At 69.1% G+C, this 19,606-nt stretch overlaps 4 protein-coding genes across 4 annotated transcripts; 1 reads left to right on the top strand and 3 right to left on the bottom strand.

Moving 5' to 3' along the window:
* Positions 1-1,547: 1,547 nt before the first annotated feature.
* On the bottom strand, positions 1,548-2,895 carry DPM3 (dolichyl-phosphate mannosyltransferase subunit 3, regulatory). Its single transcript, XM_063357170.1, has 2 exons — positions 2,813-2,895; positions 1,548-2,600 (listed from the first exon to the last, which is right to left on the bottom strand). Exon 2 carries the CDS (start codon positions 2,592-2,594, stop codon positions 2,316-2,318), a length of 279 nt encoding a protein of 92 aa, XP_063213240.1. The 5' UTR covers positions 2,595-2,600; positions 2,813-2,895; the 3' UTR covers positions 1,548-2,315.
* A 527-nt stretch (positions 2,896-3,422) lies between these two features.
* Positions 3,423-4,784, bottom strand: KRTCAP2 (keratinocyte associated protein 2). The gene is made up of 5 exons (XM_063357169.1): positions 4,650-4,784; positions 4,313-4,467; positions 4,137-4,200; positions 3,807-3,873; positions 3,423-3,619 (listed from the first exon to the last, which is right to left on the bottom strand). Exons 1-5 carry the CDS (start codon positions 4,750-4,752, stop codon positions 3,499-3,501), a joined length of 510 nt encoding a protein of 169 aa, XP_063213239.1. The 5' UTR covers positions 4,753-4,784; the 3' UTR covers positions 3,423-3,498.
* Positions 4,785-5,087: 303 nt separating this feature from the next.
* On the top strand, positions 5,088-12,777 carry TRIM46 (tripartite motif containing 46). The gene is made up of 10 exons (XM_063357168.1): positions 5,088-5,294; positions 6,132-6,387; positions 6,492-6,835; positions 6,956-7,099; positions 7,230-7,325; positions 7,436-7,689; positions 8,432-8,553; positions 10,037-10,336; positions 11,072-11,369; positions 11,504-12,777. Exons 1-10 carry the CDS (start codon positions 5,232-5,234, stop codon positions 11,877-11,879), a joined length of 2,253 nt encoding a protein of 750 aa, XP_063213238.1. The 5' UTR covers positions 5,088-5,231; the 3' UTR covers positions 11,880-12,777.
* A 2,231-nt stretch (positions 12,778-15,008) lies between these two features.
* On the bottom strand, positions 15,009-19,606 carry LOC134525907 (mucin-2-like). Its single transcript, XM_063357220.1, has 6 exons — positions 19,300-19,606; positions 17,747-18,465; positions 17,473-17,546; positions 16,757-16,872; positions 16,509-16,655; positions 15,009-15,457 (listed from the first exon to the last, which is right to left on the bottom strand). Exons 1-6 carry the CDS (start codon positions 19,589-19,591, stop codon positions 15,447-15,449), a joined length of 1,359 nt encoding a protein of 452 aa, XP_063213290.1. The 5' UTR covers positions 19,592-19,606; the 3' UTR covers positions 15,009-15,446.

Below are 19,606 nucleotides of genomic sequence, written 5' to 3'. Positions count from 1 at the left end.
CACTCCGGCTGGCATGTGCCGCCAGCGGCCGCGGGAGTGGCCGCGACGCGGCCCCACGCGTGAGGCCGGAGGTGAGCGCAGCAGCTCCCGGGGACGCGAGCGTCCGCAGCGGGCACGTGTCCGTGCAGGGAGACACTGACAGCGTGCTGCTGCCTGCCCGGCTGCTGGAGGGCTGTGAGTAGCCCCTGGATGGCCATGAGTAGCCCGTGGATGGCCACGAGTAGGCCATGGATGGCCATGAGTAGGCCATGGAGGGCTGCAAGTAGCCCCTGGGTGGCCATAAGTAGCCCGCAGAGGGCTGTGAGTAGCCCCTGGATGGCCACAAGTAGCCCATGGAGTGCCACGAGTAGCCCCTGGGTAGCCATGAACGGGCCATGAGTAGCCCCTGGGTGGCCCTGAGTAGTCCATGGAGGGCTGCAAGTAGCCCCTGGGTGGCCATAAGTAGCCCACAGAGGGCTGCGAGTAGCCCCCAGATGGCCACGAGTAGTCCATGGAGGGCTGTGAGTAGCCCCTGGAGGGCCCTGAGTAGCCCGGGGGGGCTGCTGTCCTTGCCCCGCACCACTGCTGCAGCCCCGGGCCCAGAAAGGTGCCACCCCTCGACCAGCCGCACACGGGCGAGACCGCGGGAGCTGCCCACCCTGCTCTGAACTGCCACTGTTGCTCAGGAAACAGCTAATTAGTCGCTCCTGCTAATTAGCCCGAGTCCTCCCTCATGATACCAACTGCTCCTTTTTGCAGAAGGATGCGCAGCCGATAATTAAAAACAAGAAAGTCCTTTGGCTGGTATGCGAAGAAGCCGGGGAGGCTGCCAGGAAGGCAGGTCCCGGCATGCGTCACCACCAGCCGCACAGCTCTTCCAGCCGGGCCGGCAGCGCCGGCTCTCGGCCCCCCCCTCCCCGGGACGGAGGGTCACCCCCAGATGGAGGGGGACCCCCGGACGGAGGGGCACCCCCGGCCAGATCCCGGCCAGGCCCAGCAGGGACACCTCCGGGTGCTCCGGCGGCGCTCCGGCGTGTCTCCCTGCTGCTGCCCGCAGAGGTGGGGGGCAGAGGAGCAGCAGGAGCGGGGAGCAGCCCCCCGGCGTGGGCCGAGCCGCCCCAGCAGCCCGGGGGAGACCGCAGGCTTTGGGCATTCGGCATTTTAAAGGCTGCGCTGCCTGCTCCACCCAGCCAGCCGCCCCCCTCCTTCCCCTGGAACCCGGCCAGCGGGTCGGGATGAGTTTTGGCTCTCTCAGCCGAGGGCGAGAACCACATCTGAAGGGCAGCCGGGAAGGCGCCCCGCTCACCGTGCTCCCCAGCGCCGCGGGGCTGCGGGGCCAGGCCCGGTCCTGTCCTCGCCACCCTGCAATCCCTGCTTCTCCTCAGCCCAGCTCCAAGCTGCTGGGAGAGGGAGAGGCCGGGCTGGGACAGGGCGGGCTCCCTGTAGCCTCCTGGGGTTGCGTGGAGACCCCTCCTGTGCGTGGAGCCCCCCCGGACACCAGCCGCACCCCGGGGAGAGATGAGCCATTCCCCACCGTCCTGGTTTGAGCGACACAGGATTCATTGCTCTTTCAGTAATTTTACTTTCCAGTAATGTCTCTTCTAACGCTTGGGGAAACTGCACTTTTAGAAGACTCTAGTGGCTGAATCTGTGAAAATATTTACTTTGGAGCCAGCTGTGCCATCTGGGATTCAAGGTCTCGGTGTTTTCGAGCTCCCCAGGTGCGGGGACGAGGAGGAGCGAGACCCGGGCACTTGCCCCAAGCTGCCAACAGGGTTATTTCACACCGTGAACGGCACGTTCCGTAGAAATTAGGAAGTTTGCTGAGGAGTTCTCCCTCTGAGCACTCCTCGCCCCGGTGCCGGAGCCCTGAGCCCTTCCCTTCCTCCCGAAGCCGCAGCGCTCGCCGTGGCCCACGTTGGCTGTCCCTGCTGGGAGTGTGCGGCTTCCTGCTGGGGGAATGGGCTGGGCAGAGTCCTGGGGTGTTTTATACTGGTATCGGGATCAACGCTGGTTCTTTAGCGTTATTAATGTTAATTATCAAGCCTTGTTCTATTTAATCCGTTTATATTTCAACCTTTGTGTTTCCTTGTTTTTTCCCAATTCCCCGTCCCAGGAGGGGAGGGGTCATCGGGTGAGAGAATAATTGTATAAACAATAAATTGCTGTGGGTTCTTCAATCCATTACACCCACCGATGTGGCTTCCAGCACCGTCCCAGTGTCCCCGGCTGCCTGTGGCCCCCAACCAGGGCAGCAGCGCCCAGGGGAGCCCCAGCTGGAGGCCCCAGGAGCCCCGTACGCCACCGGCGGCCGCCGTCCCTCGCCTTTGCTGGGGTCAGAAGCGCAGCCCCCGCCGGCGCAGGTCCTCCCGCGCCGCACTGATGTGCTCCTGCAGCTCGGCAGCCGCCTCCTCGCAGTCGTTGAAGGTGGCCAGGCGGTAGCCCACGGTGGCCAGGGAGTAGCAGCCGAAGGCCACCAGCAAGTAGATGGGCAGGGGCAGCAGGGCCTGCCGGTACGGGGCGGGCAGCCGCAGCCCCGGCGGCGCCAGCGCCAGCGCGGCCCAGGACGAGCCCAGCAGGGCGAGTCCGCACAGCCACTGCCCCAGCTTGGTCATGGCGGCCTGCGGGGAGAAGGGCGGTGAGAGCCGGACGGGACCGCGCCCCCCGCCCCAACCGGGCCGGGCCCGGTTCCCCCCGCGGCCTCCCGAGCAGGGCCCGGCTCCGAACCCCTCCGGGTCTTCGCCAACAGGCACCGGCTCCCGGTCCCGCTCCCGGCCCCCCCCGAGCCGGACGAAGAACCGGCCCCGGTACCGGTACCGGCCCCCGCCCCCACCTGGGTCGGTCCCGGGCCCAGCGCCCGCGCTCTCCCTGTCGCCGGGATGACGTCACGCCAGCGCGCCGCCGCGCGGGGGCCGCTGGGAGCTGTAGTGCGCGGCCGCGCCGCAGAGCGCACGCGCGGCGGGAGATGGCGGCGGGGCGCCCCCTACCGGCGAGGCGGCCCCGGCCGGTGCTCGGGAAGCGCCGGGCTCGGTCGGCGGAAGCATCTGGTTTCCTCCGCGTCCGGCAGCGGCGGGTGGCGGAGGGGGGGAGCGGCGTGGGAGCAGGCCCGGCCTGCCCTCCCACGGCCGGCGGGGCCGGAGCCCTTCCCACGGCCACCCCCTCCCCCTGCCCCCCCGGGGGATCCCCCCTGCCCGGCCCACGGAGGGCACGGACATGGCCAAATTCCCTTGGCCGTGCCAGCACCGGGGGCAGGGAGCAGTTGGGGATGGAGCTCGACCCTCTGCGCCCCCTCCCCATCACCTGCCGCAGTACTGGGACCCCCGTGGCACCGAGACCCCTGGCCCTGGCGAGGCGGAGAGCGCCCCCAGACTCCACCGCAGCTGGGCAAGCGAGCAGGACCGCTCCCAGCCGCACCACGAGCTGGCCGAGGAACTAAACCCAGCTACAAAGAAATAGCTTTATTGAGGAACTTGGTAGCCCCAGGCCGGGCTGGCGGGGGCAGGGGGCTGCCCCGCCACGTCAATTCCTCTTCCTGCCCTTCCCGACCGCCTTGGCGGGAGTGGCGACGGGCGCTGCAGACTGGTAGAGGGTGGAGGAGATCTTGTTGATGTAGTAGAGGCCAACCATGGAGAAGATGAGGCTGCAGGAAAGAAGAGAAGAGGTTGCTCAAGCGGCCGGCCGGCAGGAACGCGCCCGGGTGGAAACAACCCCTTCTCCTTTGATCCCCCCGCCCTGTTGTGCCCGATGCTGCCACCCTGGGGGTCCCTGGCAGCAGCCACAGTGGCACGATGGTACTGCCCACCCTCCGGGGCAGGCTCTGGGCTTACCAGGTGGTGACACAGACTCGGTGGATGAGGCCGGAGGCAAAGAGAGACAGCAAGAGGCAGGTGAGGACTGCGGGGGAAAAACAGGAGAGGTAAAAGATGGAGTCACACTGCCCCAAGACGTCAGCCTCAGAGGAGCAGGGGCGAGGGCCACAGTGGTGACACTGTGGGGACAGGGGGAACTGTCAGGATGGGCCCTTCCCCTGGGGCAGGGCTGGGACTCTTCGGCCCCACGGGCAGAGGAACACCCAGGGCAGGGCCACGCTGTGGGCCCTTCGTAACCCTGGCACAGCCAGCGCGTTCCCCCCCTTCCCACCCCCCTGCAGCACTTACTCTCGGGGAAGATCTTGGCCTGGAAGCCCTTGCCGAAGACGAGGTTTTCCAGGTTGTTGAAGGCCTGGACGGAGAGTTATGGGACAGAACGGGCCGCTGGCCCCGCTCCCCACCGCCCCTCAAGCCCTGGTCCCCGCCACCCCCCCAGCCCCACTCCCCGCCGCCCCAAAGGATACGGTGAGGGAGCAGAGGAAGAGCGCGGAGCCCAGCAGCCCGCCCTGGATGGTCAGCCACTCGGTGGAGGCCAGCTGCCGGCTGTACATCTGCATCCCGGCGAAGAGCAGCAGCGAGAGCAGCGAGGAGAGCGCCAGGGAGGTGCCCGTGCCTACGGCTGGGGCCCGGGCCCGCCTCAGCACGGCCACCGGCACCGCGCAGCCCGGGCCACCCCCCGGGCCCCGGCCTTCCCGCGGGCCCTGTGCCGCCCCGCAGCCCCCCGTGCCCCGGCCCCCGGCCCGCCCCTCATCCCCCCACGTCCCGGCCGCCCCCCCGGACCGCGGCCTCGGCCCCCGTTACCCATGGTGCCCCGCGGCGTCGCCCCCGGCCCCGTCCCGCCGCGCTGCGCAGGCGCACTGCGGGAGGGACACGGCGGCAGGCGCGGCGGAGCGGCAGTGCGCATGCGCAGCCCTCCCCCCGGGCAGCGCTCCGGCGGGCTCGGGCGCCCCCTGGCGGCCGGGCGAGGCGCTGCAGGCCCCGCCGGCTCGCGCGCCCCCTGGCGGCGGGGAGAGGCGCCGCCGGCGGCCCGGGGGCGGAGGCGGGGACCCCCCTCCACACCCCCGGTCCCAACACCGGGCCTTCTCCCGGCGCCTCGCTCAGCCCGCTCGGGGGGACACCCCGGGCGCCGCACCCCGGGCCGCGCTGCCGTCTGCACGGCCTCGGCGGGGGGGGTCCGGGGGCGCGGCGGGAGCCTCCCGGTGCCGTCGCCCCCCCGCCGCCGCCGCCGGGGCGGGTCCCGCCGAGCATGCGCGCCGCCGCCCCCCGCCCTCCCCTCGGCTCCGCCGCTCCCTGCAACAGACCGGGGCGTCCGCGGCCGCCGCTGCTGCTGCCGCCGCCTCCGCCGCGGGGACCGGCGCCGGGAGCGGGAGCGGGCGCGGAGCCATGGCCGAAGGCGAGGACCTGCAGACCTTCACCTCCATCATGGACGCACTCGTCCGCATCAGCGTGAGCGGCGGCGGCGGCGTGGAGGGGGGGCGCACCGCGGGGCAGCCGGGCCGGGCCGGGCCGGGCTCCCCCGGTACCGGCGTCGCCATGGCAACGCGGCGGGCCCCAGCGGCGGGGGCGGGCGGGATGGCGTGGATGCCCTTGGGCCGGGCAGGCCGCGGAGAGGCCTCGCACCCGCGCCGCGACCCACCGGGCCCGGGACCGCCGGGCGGCGATCCCCGGGGAAGGCCGGCACCGGCCCCCCCGCGCTGTGGGGCCGGGGCACGGGGAGAACCGGGAGCACCGGGGGCTGCCCGCACACCCGTGGGTGGGGGGCTCGGTCCCCATCTTGGCTCCGATGCTGGTGCCCGTACTGGTCCTGGTCCTGGTCCTGGTCCTGGTCCTGGCCCTGGTCCCGGTGCCGGTCCCAATCCTGGCGCTGGTGCCGGCCTCAGCCCTGATCCGCATCCTGATCCCAGCCCTGGTCCCCGTCCTGGTGCTGGTCCTGGTTCTGGCCCTGGTGCTGCTCCCAGCCCCAGTCCCCATCCCAGCGGCAGCCCTGGTCCCCATCCCGGTACTGCTCCCATGCTGGTCCTCATCCTGGCCCTGCTGCCGGTCCCAGGCCTGATCTCAGACTTGGTGCTGGCCCTGGCTCTTTTCCCAGTGCTGGTCCTGATCCTGGCCTGGTGCCGGCTCCAGCCCTGATTCCCATCCCAGTGGCAGCCTTGGTCCCCGTCCTGGTGCTGGTCGTAATTCTGGCCCTGATGCTGGTCCCAGCCCTGACCCCGGCCCTGGTCCCGGTCCCGTCATGGCCCTGGTCCCGTCTGCGGCGGGTGACGCTCCCTGCTCTCTCCCCAGACCAGCATGAAGAACATGGAGCGGGAGCTGGTCTGCCCGGTGTGCAAGGAGATGTACAAGCAGCCGCTGGCCCTGCCCTGCGCGCACAACGTCTGCCACGTCTGTGCCAGCGAGGTGCTGCTGCAGCATGGCTACCTCTGCTGCGACCCCACCTCCGAGCCCTCCTCGCCCGCCGCCACCCCTGCCACCCGCAGCCCCCGCCTGGGACGCCGGGCCGTCCCCAAGCCCGACCGCCTCGACCGCCTCCTGAAATCAGGTGGGTCGGACGGAGGGGATGGGGAAAAGGTCCGGCGGGGTCCCCGCAGGAGGGCCGAGCGGCTCTGGCGTGCCGTGCCCCCCCTGACGCCCTCCCTCCTACAGGCTTCGGCACCTACCCGGGGCGCAAGCGGGGCACCGTGCATCCCCAGACCGTCAGCTTCCCCTGCCCGGCCTGCCAGCGGGATGTAGACCTGGGTGAGCGGGGCTTGGGCAGCCTCTTCCGCAACCTGACGCTGGAGCGGGTGGTGGAGCGCTACCGCCAGACCATCAACATCAGTGCCGCCATCATGTGCCAGTTCTGCAAGCCCCCCCAGCTGGAGGCCACCAAGGGCTGCACCGAGTGCAAGTCCAGCTTCTGCAACGAGTGCTTCAAGCTCTACCACCCCTGGGGCACCCAGAAAGCCCAGCACGAGCCCACGCCCCCCACCCTCACCTTCCGCCCCAAGGTACGGCCTCCCCCTCGGGCTCCTCCTTCCCTGCTCGGGATTTTGCGGGTGCCGGGGGGGGTGCACCCCGGAGCGGGGAATGGGCGCAGAGCCCCGCTGAGCTCCCCTGTGCCCGCGCAGGGGCTGATGTGCCCGGAGCACAAGGAGGAGGTGACTCACTACTGCAAGACCTGCCAGCGGCTGGTGTGCCAGCTCTGCCGCGTGCGCCGCACTCACACCAGCCACAAGATCACCCCGGTGCTCAGCGCCTACCAGGCCCTCAGGGTAGGGACCGCGGGGACCGCGCTCGGGGCGGGGGACGAGGCTCGGCGGGGAGGAATCGGGGCCACAGATGGGGCGCGCAGGTCGGGGACGCGGGGGTTGCCGGTGCTTCGCCTCACCTCCTTCCCTGCAGGAGAAGCTGACGAAGAGCCTCGCCTACATCCTGAGCAGCCAGGACACGGTGCAGACCCAGATTGCTGAGCTGGAGGAGACGGTGAAGCACACAGAGGTGAGGGCGGAAGGCGTCTGCCTGTCCCTGAGCTGTCCCTTGGCAGGGGGGTGGCACTGCCAGGCGGGTCCCCTCGCTGCCCCCGACGCTGACCCGTCTGTGCCGGGCAGGTGAACGGCTCGCAGGCCAAGGAGGAGGTGTCACAGCTGATCCAGGGGCTGTGCGCCATGCTGGAGGAGAAGCGGGCCACCCTGCTGCAGGCCATCGAGGAGTGCCAGCAGGAGCGGCTGGCCAGCCTGCACGGCCAGATCCAGGAGCACCAGGCCATGCTGGAGAACTCAGGCATGGTGGGCTACGCCCAGGAGGTGCTGAAGGAGACCGACCACCCCTGCTTCGTCCAGGCCGCCAAGCAGCTGCACAACAGGTACCGGGGACACTCGTGGGCACGGGGCTGACAGCCAGGGGGGTCACGGCCCTCCGGTGCCAAAGGCGGTCGTCGCGTGTGTTGTGGTCTGAGAGACCCGCCACGATTTATTATCGTTTAGGCAGTTATTCTGTCACCCGATGACCCCTCCCCACCCGGGAAGGAGAAATGGGGAAAAACCAAGGAAACGCAAATGTTGAAATATAAATAGGTTCAATAGGATAAGGCTAAATAATTAACAATAACACTGAAGAACCAGCGTTGATCCCGATACCAGTATAAAACACCCCAGGACTCTGCCCAGCCCATTCCCCCAGCAGGAAGCCGCGCACTCCCAGCAGGGACAGCCAACGTGGGCCACGGCGAGCGCTGCGGCTTCGGGAGGAAGGGAAGGGCTCAGGGCTCCGGCACCGGGGCGAGGAGTGCTCAGAGGGAGAACTCCTCAGCAAACTTCCTAATTTCTACGGAACGTGCCGTTCACGGTGTGAAATAACCCTGTTGGCAGCTTGGGGCAAGTGCCCGGGTCTCGCTCCTCCTCGTCCCCGCACCTGGGGAGCTCGAAAACACCGAGACCTTGAATCCCAGATGGCACAGCTGGCTCCAAAGTAAATATTTTCACAAATTCAGCCACTAGAGTTTTCTAAAAGTGCAGTTTCTCCAAGCATTAGAAGAGGAGTTAGTCCTGTGTCGCTCAAACCAGGACAGCGTACCACCCTGACACCCCTGCTGTCCTGTGCCGCAGGATCCTCAGGGCCACCGACTCGCTGCAGAGCTTCCGTCCTGCGGCCACGGCCTCTTTCAGCCACTTCCAGCTGGACGTCAGCAGGGAGCTGAAGCTGCTCACTGACCTGGCCTTCATCCGAGGTAAAGGCAGCAGCGCCCGGGCGCCGGCTGTGCCCCGTGCAGAGGCGCAGCCCCCGCGGGCAGAACGGCTCCCTGCCCGCCTCGGAGCCGGAGCCGAGCTCGGGTGCTCGCGGATCTGCCGGTCCCCCTTCCCCGTCAGGGACGGCCCCCCGCCCCAGCAGCCCCCCCAAAAGCGATCCCTGCCCTGCCCTGTGCCAGGGCGTCCGGGCCAGCGGGCAGGACAGGCAGGGCCACGGTGCCAGGTAAGGGCAGCAGGAGCGGCGGAGGGTGAGTACGGAGCGGAGGCTGCCCCGCTGCAGGGCAGGCGCTTCCCCGCAGGGCAGGAGCCGCGTGGCCCTGCCGGACCCGCTGGCAACACTTTTCAGACCTGCTTCTACCTCTCTTTGTTTATAGGCTGCGGCCGCTGCTGAGTCGTCACCGAAGTAACTGAGGCAAGTCACATCCCTGCCCCAGAGCCGGCCCCGCTCTCTCTGTCCCATCCCGCCATCCCTGCTCCCGCCCCGGCCCCGCTCCGACGCCATCCTCCATCCCCATCCTGCCCGCGGGCGGTGCCTCTGCCCCCTCTCCATCTGCTGCCGCTCCTCCTGCCTTCCCATCCCGCTCCGCGCCCCATCTCCGTCCCCCTCCGCGCCCCATCTCCGTGGCCCTCTCGCCCCATCTCCGTCCCCTTCCGCGCCCCATTTCCATCCTCCTCCTTGCCCCATCTCCGTCCCCTTCCGCGCCCCATTTCCATCCTCCTCCTTGCCCCATCTCCATCCTCCCCCTTGCCCCATTTCTGTCCCCATCCTCACCCCATTACCCCATCTCCGTCCCCCTCCGTGCCCCATCTCCGCATCCCATCTCCGTGCCCCATCTCCGTCCACCTCTCGCTCCATCTCCATCCCCCTCTTGCCCCATTTCCATCCCCTTCCATGGCCCATTTCCATCCCCCTCTTGCCCCATTTCCATCCCCCTCTTGCCCCATTTCCGTCCCCTTCCGTGCCCCACTTCCGTCCCCCTTTTGCCCCATTTCCATCCCCCTTTCTCGCCGCATTTCCATCCCCTTACCCACCCCGTTTCTGTCCGCCTCTCACCCCATTTCCACCCCCCTCCTTGCCCCACTTCCTCCTGCCATCCCCTCATTTCTCCGCCTCTCCTTCCCACTGCGCCGCTGGCATCTTCACACCACCATCCCCATCCCCTCCCCTCCTCCTCTCCTGCTGCCTCCATCCTCTCTCTTTCTCTCTCTCTCTCTCTCCTCCCTCCCCGACTTGCACTCAGCCTGTCTGGTCCCTGGAGCCTCACAGCAGCGAGCTCCTCTGTCTCCCCGACTCTCGCTCTCCTCCGGTGCCTACACACGGTCTCCGCAGTCAGATCCCCCTAGACTCCTGCTGGTTGTGCGTCCGTGCGTCCGTCCGGAATGCCCCTTCCCTGCGTCTGGCCGCCTCCCCGCCTGCCGGGGGGGGGGATGCTGCCTGATGCCCGCCGGTGCCTCTCCCCGCAGCGCCCGAGGCCCCCGTCATCGACACGCAGCGCACCTACGCCTACGACCAGATCTTCCTGTGCTGGCGGCTGCCGCAGCACTCGCCGCCCGCCTGGCACTACACGGTGGAGTACCGCAAGACGGACGCCAAGGCCAAGGGGCTGAAGCTGTGGCAGCGGCGGGAGGAGGTGCGCGGCACCAGCGCCCTCGTGGAGTACCTGGACACCGACAGCGTCTACGTGCTCCGGGTGAAGGGCTGCAACAAGGCGGGCTTTGGGGAGTACAGCGAAGACATCTACCTGCACACGCCGCCCGCCCCAGGTGAGGGGTGCCAGGGGCTCGGAGCACCGGTCTGGGGGCTCGGAGGACCCCGCCGGCTGCTCGCGCCGTCCTTCTCGCCTGCTGTTACGGTTTTTGAAACCCGTAACGATTTATTGTCGTTTAGGCAGTTATTCTGTCACCCGATGACCCCTCCCCACCTGGGAAGGGGAATTGGGGAACACAAGGAAACGCGAGGGCTGAAATACAAATAGATTTAGTAGAATAAGACTAAATAATTAACAATAATAACGCTAAAGAACCAGCGTTGATCCCGATACCAGTATAAAACACCCCAGGACTCTGCCCAGCCCATTCCCTCAGCAGGAAGCCGCGCACTCCCAGCAGGGACAGCCAACGTGGGCCACGGCGAGCGCTGCGGCTTCAGGAGGAAGGGAAGGGCTCAGGGCTCCGGCACCGGGGCGAGGAGTGCTCAGAGGGAGAACTCCTCAGCAAACTTCCTAATTTCTATGGAACGTGCCGTTCACGGTGTGAAATAACCCTGTTGGCAGCTTGGGGCAAGTGCCGGGGTCTCGCTCCTCCTCGTCCCCGCACCTGGGGAGCTCGAAAACACCGAGACCTTGAAACCCGCACCCCAGAGCTGGCTCTAAAGCAAATATTTTCACAGATTCAGCCACTAGAGTCTTCTGAAAGTGCAGTTTCCCCAAGCGTTAGAAGAGCAATTAGTCCTGTGTCGCTCAAACCAGGGCACCCACCCTCCTCTCCTCCTCCCTCCAGTCCTCAACTTCTTCCTGGACAACCGCTGGGGCTTCAACCGGGACCGGCTGGCCATCAGCAAGGACCAGCGCGCCGTGCGCAGCGTCCCCGGCATCCCCATGCTCTTCGCCGCCGAGCGCCTGATGACCAGCTGCCACCTCTCCATCGACCTGGTCATCGGCGACGTGGCCATCACGCAGGGCAAGAGCTACTGGGCCTGCTGCGTGGACCCCAGCTCCTACCTGGTCAAGGTGGGCGTGGGGCTGGAGAGCAAGCTGCAGGAGTGGTTCCAGGTGCCGCAGGACGTGGTGAGCCCCAGGTGAGCAGCGGGCTCGGTGGGCGCGGGGCCGGGGGGGGGGGTCTTCTGCCTGTTCCTGCCTCCCCACCGAGCCCCAGCCGTTCCCTCGCGTCTCCCTGCCCCGCGGGACTCACCCGTCGTCCCCCCCGCCGCAGGTACGACCCTGACAGCGGCCACGACAGCGGGGCGGAGGACACGACGGTGGAGGCCCCCCCGCCCTACGCCTTCCTCACCATCGGCATGGGCAAGATCTTGCTCTCGCACGGGTCGGCGCTCACCTCTCGCGACCCCAACGGCTGCACCATGCCCTTGCCCCCGCGCATCGGCATCTGCCTGGACTACGAGCAGGGCAAGGTGAGCTTCTACGACGCCGTCTCCTTCCGCGAGCTCTGGGAGTGCGGCGTGGACTGCTCGGGGCCCGTCTGCCCTGCCTTCTGCTTCATCGGAGGGGGTGCCCTGCATCTCCAGGAGCTGGTGGCCAACAAGCAGGAGCGTAAAGTGACCATCGGGGGCTTCGCAAAGCTGGACTGAGCCGTGCCCGTGCTCCCCACGCATGCGCTGGCTGTGACCCCCCATTGCCCAGGGAGCTCCGGGGCCTGGGGGGGGACAGGGGTGAGCAGGGAGCAGAGCACAGCGAGGGCAGCCCCGGCCCTGTTGCCGGCCGGGAGCAGGCCGGGCGTTTGTTTCGTGGCATGGGGGTGGACGGGGACAGCTCTGCCGTCCCCTCCTGTCCCCATCCGCCTGCCCCTTTCCTCGGCTTGGCTCGGGGCCGCGGGCAGGGCTGGGCAGAGGGTCAGCCCGAGAGATGGAGCAGGGAGGGGGTGCGAGCGGGACGTGGGGCTGTGTGGGGAGGGGGGTGACGAGCGACGGTGGGGGGGGGAGCGGCTGGGTGCCGGCTGGGGTGGGGGAGGCAGCTGGGTTTGGGGAGAGAGGGCGGGGGGAGGCTGGGCTGGAACGAGGTGTGAAGACTTTTTTTTAAAACGGCTCATTTTCAACGTGGCTCGCCCAGCCGCAGCACCGCGGCCGGGCACAACCGCCGTGGCCAGGCACCGCCGCCACTGCGTCCCTCCCGCGGGCTGCCAGGCTGCGGGTCCTCGGTGTCCCCGCTGTCCCCTGGGGCCGCGGAGCACTGCTGGCGGCTCTGCCCTGTCCCCGGGGCAGCCACGGGCTCGGCCAGCCCTGCCCGTACTCCGGCGGGGGGACACGCCAGGCCGCCGTGACACCACTCGGTGCCAAACCACACGCTGCCGGGGTGGCCGCAGGGTCGGCATCCCACCCGGCCGGGGGCTACGCGGGGCCACCATCCACTGCAGGGGGCCGGTGCCAGCGGTCCCACACCGGGATCCGTCCGAGCTGCTGTAGTTTCTCCTGGGTTCCGTTAACATTTGCTGTATTTTCATGGTTTCCTACAATAAACTGCAATGCCAGACTCCTCTGGAGCCCTGCGGGGAGGGCCGGCGGGCGGGGGCTGCGGGGGGCTGGCCGCCCCCGGGGCTGGGCTGTCCCTCGGGCCGTGCCAGCGGGGCCCGATCCTGCCCGGGCAGTGCTGACGTGTCCGGTCCCTGCCCACGCTCTGCCCAGACACGTGGCTGCTGCCGCCCCATCCTCAGGTGTTGGGGGGCCCCCGGACCATCTCCTCGCTGGGCCAAGAGAAGACCCCTATAGCATCAGTGGGGGGGTCCAGCTTGGGCGTCAGCTGGGCACCAGGACATCCTTGTGGGGTGGGTAATGGGGAATGGACACCCCCCCAGCCCGGCTCCCCCCATCCCATGGGGAGCGGTGTGGCAGGTGGAGGACCCCCATGTGGGGCTGGGATCCCCCCCCTGCCCGGAGCTGGCACCTGTCCCCATGGAACGCCGCCCCCCCCCCCACTTCACAGCCCGCGGGGCCGCCATGGCCGGCGAACAGGTGGCTCTTTGTGGGGCCCAGCCCAGGCGCCAGTTTCGATTCCTGCAGGCCCTGCCCAGGGCTGGGGGGGGACCGGGAGCGGGGCACACACCGCCCTGCCCAGCCCCAGGCGGCAGCAGCCCCACGCGCCCCCCCCGCGCTCCGGCGGGCCCTGCCCTGGGCACACAAACCCATCCCCAGCTGGCAGCAGGTTCGCGGGGGGGACACACAAGCCAGAGGTGACTCAATGCTGATTTAGCTTCCCCCCCCCTTCCTCCTGGCATACGAGGGCGGGATCTGGCACCTTATGTCCCATGTCCCTGTCCCCTCCCCCGGTGTTGTCCTGCTGTTCACGTGCACGCAAAGACCCCCCCAAAGCCCGCCCTGTGCCAAACCGCCCAGCTCCCTGCCCCGGTCTCCCCCCCTCTGGGGTGCGCCCTGTCCCCACGGCCCCCATCCCCACAGCTGCCTGTCCCCATTGCACCCTGTCCCCGCAGCCCCCCGTCCCCGCAGCCCCCCGCCTGCCGGGCTGGAAGGCTGCTGGGTTTTGCCGTTGCTGTTGGCAACTCTGGCTATCGGCGAGGCACACGGAAAACCAAAAGCAGCGGAGGCCCCCCCACCCCCGGCTGCACCCACCACCATCCTCGGGGCTCGTGTCGCCCCGCTCTTCCCGGGCAGACACCCCTCCCTTGCCCCAGAGCCCCCCCAGCCCCTCGCCTGCACCCCGGCGTGGCCCAGGTGCCTCCCTGGCACATGCCCAGGTCCCCGGGCACCTGGCACAGCCGCGTCCCCCACCCGGAGCCCACGTGCCGAGGTGGCCACCAGCCACATGCCACCGGGCTGGTCCCAGGGGTTGGTTCCTGGTGAAGCCGCTGGCCCCGTGCCTGGGCGCACAAGGGGTTTCTTTGGGGAAGGTTTGTTTCCTTGTTTTTCTGGCTTTTCAGAGGTTGTCAAACCCTCCCAGCCCCCAGTGTGGGCCCAGCCCAGACCCCCCCCGTCCAGCGCACGGCCATCCCGAAGGCTTGTGCCCCGGCACACGGCCCCGTGCTGCACTTGCCAGGTCTGGTTTCAGTCCCCAGCCCCGCCGGGGCCACCCTGCTGCCCCCTGGCACGGCCCACAGCCCTGTCCCGCTCCCCCCGCCGTCCCCAAATCCGTCTCGGGGCTCCCCCGGGGCTTGGGGGATGCCAAGCCTGGAGCAGGCAGGGGAGCGGGAGCGGGAGCGGGCACGCCAGCCATGCACGTACAGCCGTCACCGGGCTCGCCCCATCGTTTTATGGGCCCGTCGTCACCTCTGCCCGCCGCTGGCGCAGCCGCGGGATAACCGGTTGTGTCAAACGAGACGTGTTTGCTCATGAGACGGAAACCGAGAGTGCGGGATGTGGGCGAGAGGTGTCCCAGCGGGACACGGTCACACCTAGTGGGGGGGGGACACAGGGGCCGGGGACACCGCCCGCGCCCAGCCAACCGCGGGTGCAGTGACAGCGAGCCAGAAACAACCCCAGCACGAGCCCCACATCTGCCCGGCCCCACAAACGAGAGCGGTGTCGTCCCCCTGCCACCCCGAGCCGAGCTCACCCGGGTGCGTGACGGCCACGCCGGGGACGTCCCACCAGCCGCCGGGCTGGAAGGGCAATCACCCCACCGCGGAGGCACCCGCTGCGCCCGGGCTCGCCGCAGCCCCGCGGGACACGGCACCCGGCTGCACCCATCCTTTTATTGCGAAATTGCGATAAATATACCACGGCCCCCACCACCCCACTTCCCTGCCGAGCCGAGCCCGGCGCCAACACCCCAGATTTATATTTATATAAAATAACACCACAAAAAGAGCAATTGAACCCCCAGGGGCGAGCGCAGCAGCCCCCTTCCCCCATGGCAGGGGGTGCACGGCCAAGCGAGCGCGGGGGCCGGGGGGTGCGGGGGACCCTCCCTTCCCACCCCGAATCTTTTTGTTCATCCAGTTCTGTCATGCGCGCGAATTCGGCCGCTCCAGAACCATCCGGCTCCCGCTGCCCGCGGCGAGGGGCCGAGCAGCACCCGGGGAGGGGGGGAAACGCCCGGGGCCGGTGCTGCTCCCCCCTGGGAGCAGGGGGGGGCTGCGGCCGCCCCCTCCCCTCGGCAGCTGCCCTCCGTCCCGGCGCGTTCCTCAGAGGTTGTCGGAGGTGGTGGCGGGGTTGGTGTAGGTGAAGGTGCCGGCCCCCCCGCCATTGCTACCGGCCACCTGGGGAGGGAGCAGGTTGAGGGGGGGTGAGGGGGGACGTCAGATCCGGGCTGAGCCCCCTCCTCAGCCCCCGACCCGGGGCACCCTCCCCCGGTGCTTGGCCACAAAGCGCATCCCTCCCCCGCTGCGCGGTGGGCAGCCGCCCTGGCCACGGGCACCGTGGGCACCCGGAGCCCCCATGGGCACCCAGAGCTCCCCCCCAGGCACCCAGAGCCCCCCCCCCCGGGTACAGGAGCTGGCAGAGGAGGCGAAGTGGCCCCGGCCGTGTTCCCCTCCCGCGCGATAAGCCTGCCCAGCAAGAGCAAAGGTAAATATTTACCCAGGCCCCTGGTATTTGAACAGGACGAGCGGCTCGCACGGAGCCAAGCAGCTGGATACGGCCCCTGCCCGCAGCACCGGCACACGGGGGAGCACCGCGGCACGGGACAGCCCCCCCCCCCCCCCCGAAATCCCACAACGCTTGGGGGTAGAGCTGTGCCCTTGGGTTTCAGAGCCGCTGAGAGGGATACGGGGTGCAGGATACGGGGAGCAGGACGCGGGGCGCGGGACGTGGGGCGCGGGATATGGGAAGCAGCCCCCTGCCACCCCTGTACCACCCCGGCCCTGTCCCCAGCCCCGCTCCCCATCCATGGCAGAAGGATGCCCCGACTCCGGCGGATGCCAGGGTCCAGGCAGGACATGGCGGAGCCCGAGCAGGGGCAGCGCAGGCAGGCAGGGACCCCCCCACTGCCCACCACCAGGCAGGGGGGGCAGCCGCCCAAGGTCGCGGGGAGCTCCCCAGAGCCGGGCTGGGTCTGCCAGTGCCGGTCGCGCGCCCAGCGCCGCTGCTCCATCCAGGCGTGAAAGTTAGGCTCGTGTCCCAGCCGGGAGGGGACTGGCATGGGGCGGGCTCCCAGGGCCACCGGCTCCGTTAGCCATTAACTCAGCGGTCAAGGGACCTGCCCAGCCACCCGCCTGCACCAAAAATCCCCTTCCCCAGCACCGCCCCAGCCCACGGCGGCCGCGACGCCGGGCGTGAGTGGCCCCGGGGACGATGGCGGTCGGCTCTCACCTGGCTGTAGGGGTTGGGCTTGCTGTTGGGTGACACGTAGCGGCCGTGGCTCTGGTACGGTGCGTACTCGGCCATGGGGTGGTAGGAATCCTTTGTGCTGAGCAGGTCCAGCTTCCCTCGGCTTTTCCGGCGGCAGGTGCAGGTGGTCTGGGGGGGAGAGGGAAGGGGTCAGGGACCATGAAGGGATGGGGACAGGGACAGGGGACCCACCAGCAGAAGGCAGGTGAGGACAGGGATGGGGGACGCACCATCAGGAAGCAGGTGAGGATGTTCAGCAGCAGCAGGATGCAGACCAGGACCAGCAGAGCAATGGCCCAATCCGGGACTGCAGGCACCGGTGCTGGGGACGTCACCTCCTCGGTGCCTGAAAGAGGACCAGAGCCGTCCGTGTCTGCGCCGCTGCGCAGAGCCGTGGGGCTGGGGGCCGGGGGGGACACAAACAGCCCTGAGAGACTCCCAGGACGGGGCACGAGGGGACGAGCCCTCCTCCAAGGCATCCAGTTGGTCTTCCCAGTGCCATCTGCCACAAGCGCTGGGAAACTGCATCGGCTCCGCTGGCTGCAAGCCCTGAGCCTGTCCCACAGGGAAACCCGTGTGTGTGTCCCCCACACAACCAAGGCGATTCCCTGCCCCCGCCAGGATGGGGCAGCGTTTGCGGAGCTCCCCCCGAACACCCCCGCGGGGCTCCGTCCCCCCGTGCACCCCCAGCCCCCAGCTCCCGCTCACTCTGGATGTCGGCCAGCTGCAGGCCCATGATGAAGCCGTCCTGGTCCACGCTCTTCCTCAGCTGCTGCCCAGTGGCGGCGCTGGTGATGGTGTCATTGCCGGGCCCAAAGATGAGGGTGGACTGCACCTCCACCGAGCCTTGGCTGCCCGCGAGAGGAGGTGTCAGCGCCCGGACGGCCGCCCCCTCCACCGCGAGGGGCTCCGCGCCGGGACGCAGGACACGCGCTGCCCGGCTCACCTGAACTGGAGCTCGCTGCATCCCTTGTAGGTCTGCCCGCCCACGCAGCTCGCGCAGCCAAAGACGCGTTCGTACTGGAACAAAGCACGGGGGTGACGGCCACCTCCCCGCCAGACACCCCCTCCCTCCTGTCCCCTCGCGGGACCGGCCAGGGCTGCTGGAGCCTGCGGCGGAGCAGGTGCTCGGGGTGCCTTTACGGGGAGCCCTGATGGGAGGCGGCTCCTTCCCAGCACGGACTGGGGGGGGTCTTTGCTCGCCCGGGGCTGGGACTCACCATGGTCAAGACCGCGTTGCTCAGGTTCCTGTACTCCTTGGAGGTGGGGTCGCGCAGGCTCTCGTTGAAGCTCCTGTTGAGGATGCGGAAGGAGAGCAGGACGCGGAGGAGCAGCTGGACCCCGGTGGGAAGCGGGGCTGGGGGTTTGCTGGGGCTGGGACCCCTGCTACTGGCCGGCACAGCCGTGGAGGGCTGCCCGGGAGCTGGGCTGCCCTGGCTGGTGACAGAGGTTTCCCGCGTGGGGACGACCCGAGGGCTGCTGGTCCCGTTGCCTGTGGCGCTGGAGATGGGGATCGCGGTGCCAGCGCCCGCGGTGGGGGTGGGAGCCGCAGAGCTGCTGTTGGTCGTGTTGGTGCCGACGGGGGTGATCCAGTTGCTGCCGTTCGTGGTGGCATTGGCGTGGGAGATGATGGCGGTGCTCGAGACGGGCACCGCGGTGCTCTCGGCTGTGGCGTTGCCTGCGGAGCTGTTGCCGGGCTGGGAGTTTGTGGTGTTGGTGGCAGGGGTGAAGACTGTGATGTGGGAGGAGATGGAGGTTCGGTTCCCGTTGCCCACTGTGGTTTTGGAGATCGTGACGTTGGGAGTGGTGATCGTGGGGATGGCGGTCGTCTCCGCGGTTGTCTCCGCAGTGGTCGTGTCAGTGGTGGTCGTCTCTGTGGTGGTTGTTTCGGTTGTGGTTGTCTCCACGGTGGTCTCACTCGTGGCCATGTCACAGTTACCTAGAGGAAACCCCAGGAGTCAGCGGCTGGGACCGCAGCACCGGTTTGGGAGGGTCTTGGACACCCCCCCGGGCCACAAGGCACCGTGAAGCACTGGGACCTCCAGGAGCCGACCATCAGCAGCTCCCGATGCCCACGAGGACAAGCCCTCCAGGAACATCCCACAGCTGGGGCTTGTGCTGGGCACACGTGGCACCACTGAGGTGGCTGGCACCGGCGCCGTGCCTAGCCCTGCAGGATCCCCTCTGCTCCTGAGGGGACGCGGCCATGCTGGGGGGGCTGGGACGCAGCCCCTCCACCCAGATAAACCCCTCTTTGCTGCAGGTCGCTGGGCTGGGAGGGTGGGTGCCAACCATGCCCCCCGCCCCGGACCCGCATGGCCTGGCTGCCGGCCAGCGCGGGCAGCTCCCGGGCGGTTTCCCAGCGGGTGCCGCAGGAGCCGGCGGCACTGGAGGAGAGCCTGGGGTCCGGACGGCTCACCGGGACACACCTGCATACCAGCCCGCGAGTCTGCTCCGGCTGGCCCCGGCACAGCCCGGCCGATCCTTTCGGACACGGCTAAGAGGAGCCGCGGCCACAGCAAGGTCCCCAGGTCCTGGATTTGCTGGGGACAACCAGACCTGGGGTGCTGCACCCCGGGGCCAGGCCAGGAGAGATGGCCATTTCCCTGCTGCCGGGGTGCTGAGGGCCACCGGCTCTGGCACCCCCCCGGTCCCCGCTCAGAAAGCAGCCCAGGGGACCCCGCTCCCGTCCCCTGCCCCGTTAACTCCCCGCTTGCCTGGCTCCCAGGCCGGCTCCCTCCAGCTCGGGGTCCCATCGGCCCCAGCCCCTCACCTGCGCCCAGCAGCAGCAGCAGCAGGAGGGCGGTGAACGCCATGGGGCTCATCCCGGGGCGGGCCCAGTGCCTCTCGGGGTTCTGTGGCGCTGCTCTCCCGTTAGCCGGCGGCGCGCTCTGCGATCCCGGGATCAGGAACCGGTGGCTCGGCAGCGGTGGCAGCTTTATAGAGCACCTGGAGCAGGTGGGGAGGCCCCACCCCGCCGCCGGCCCCGGGGAAGGGGGGGTCCCTCCGCCCTGCTTGGCGCAGGGCACCGGCCCGCCGCCCTGCCGATGGGGCCCCCAGGGCATCCTCCCCTGGGGCCG

Source organism: Chroicocephalus ridibundus, chromosome 21 (genome assembly GCF_963924245.1).
Source record: "Chroicocephalus ridibundus chromosome 21, bChrRid1.1, whole genome shotgun sequence".
NCBI lineage: Eukaryota > Metazoa > Chordata > Aves > Charadriiformes > Laridae > Chroicocephalus > Chroicocephalus ridibundus.
The sequence above is the reverse complement of the archived record's forward strand: the minus strand, read 5'-3'. Positions and strand labels throughout refer to the sequence as shown.

Bases quoted from the DNA above. Each gene is read 5' to 3' on its own strand.
- DPM3 (XM_063357170.1), bottom strand. From the start codon at position 2,594: ATGACCAAGCTGGGGCAGTGGCTGTGCGGACTCGCCCTGCTGGGCTCG.
- KRTCAP2 (XM_063357169.1), bottom strand. From the start codon at position 4,752: ATGCGCACTGCCGCTCCGCCGCGCCTGCCGCCGTGTCCCTCCCGCAGT. The intron at 3,874-4,136 runs GTAAGTGCTGCA...TTTCCCCCGCAG, and splicing joins GGCCAAGATCTTCCCCGAGA to TCCTCACCTGCCTCTTGCTG. The intron at 3,620-3,806 runs GTAAGCCCAGAG...TCTTTCCTGCAG, and splicing joins CGAGTCTGTGTCACCACCTG to CCTCATCTTCTCCATGGTTG.
- TRIM46 (XM_063357168.1), top strand. From the start codon at position 5,232: ATGGCCGAAGGCGAGGACCTGCAGACCTTCACCTCCATCATGGACGCA. The intron at 7,690-8,431 runs GTACCGGGGACA...CCTGTGCCGCAG, and splicing joins GCCAAGCAGCTGCACAACAG to GATCCTCAGGGCCACCGACT. The intron at 11,370-11,503 runs GTGAGCAGCGGG...CCCCCGCCGCAG, and splicing joins CAGGACGTGGTGAGCCCCAG to GTACGACCCTGACAGCGGCC.
- LOC134525907 (XM_063357220.1), bottom strand. From the start codon at position 19,591: ATGCCCTGGGGGCCCCATCGGCAGGGCGGCGGGCCGGTGCCCTGCGCC. The intron at 18,466-19,299 runs GTGAGGGGCTGG...GGTTTCCTCTAG, and splicing joins GCTGCTGCTGCTGGGCGCAG to GTAACTGTGACATGGCCACG. The intron at 16,873-17,472 runs GTGAGCCGGGCA...GTCCTCTTTCAG, and splicing joins TGCAGCGAGCTCCAGTTCAG to GCACCGAGGAGGTGACGTCC.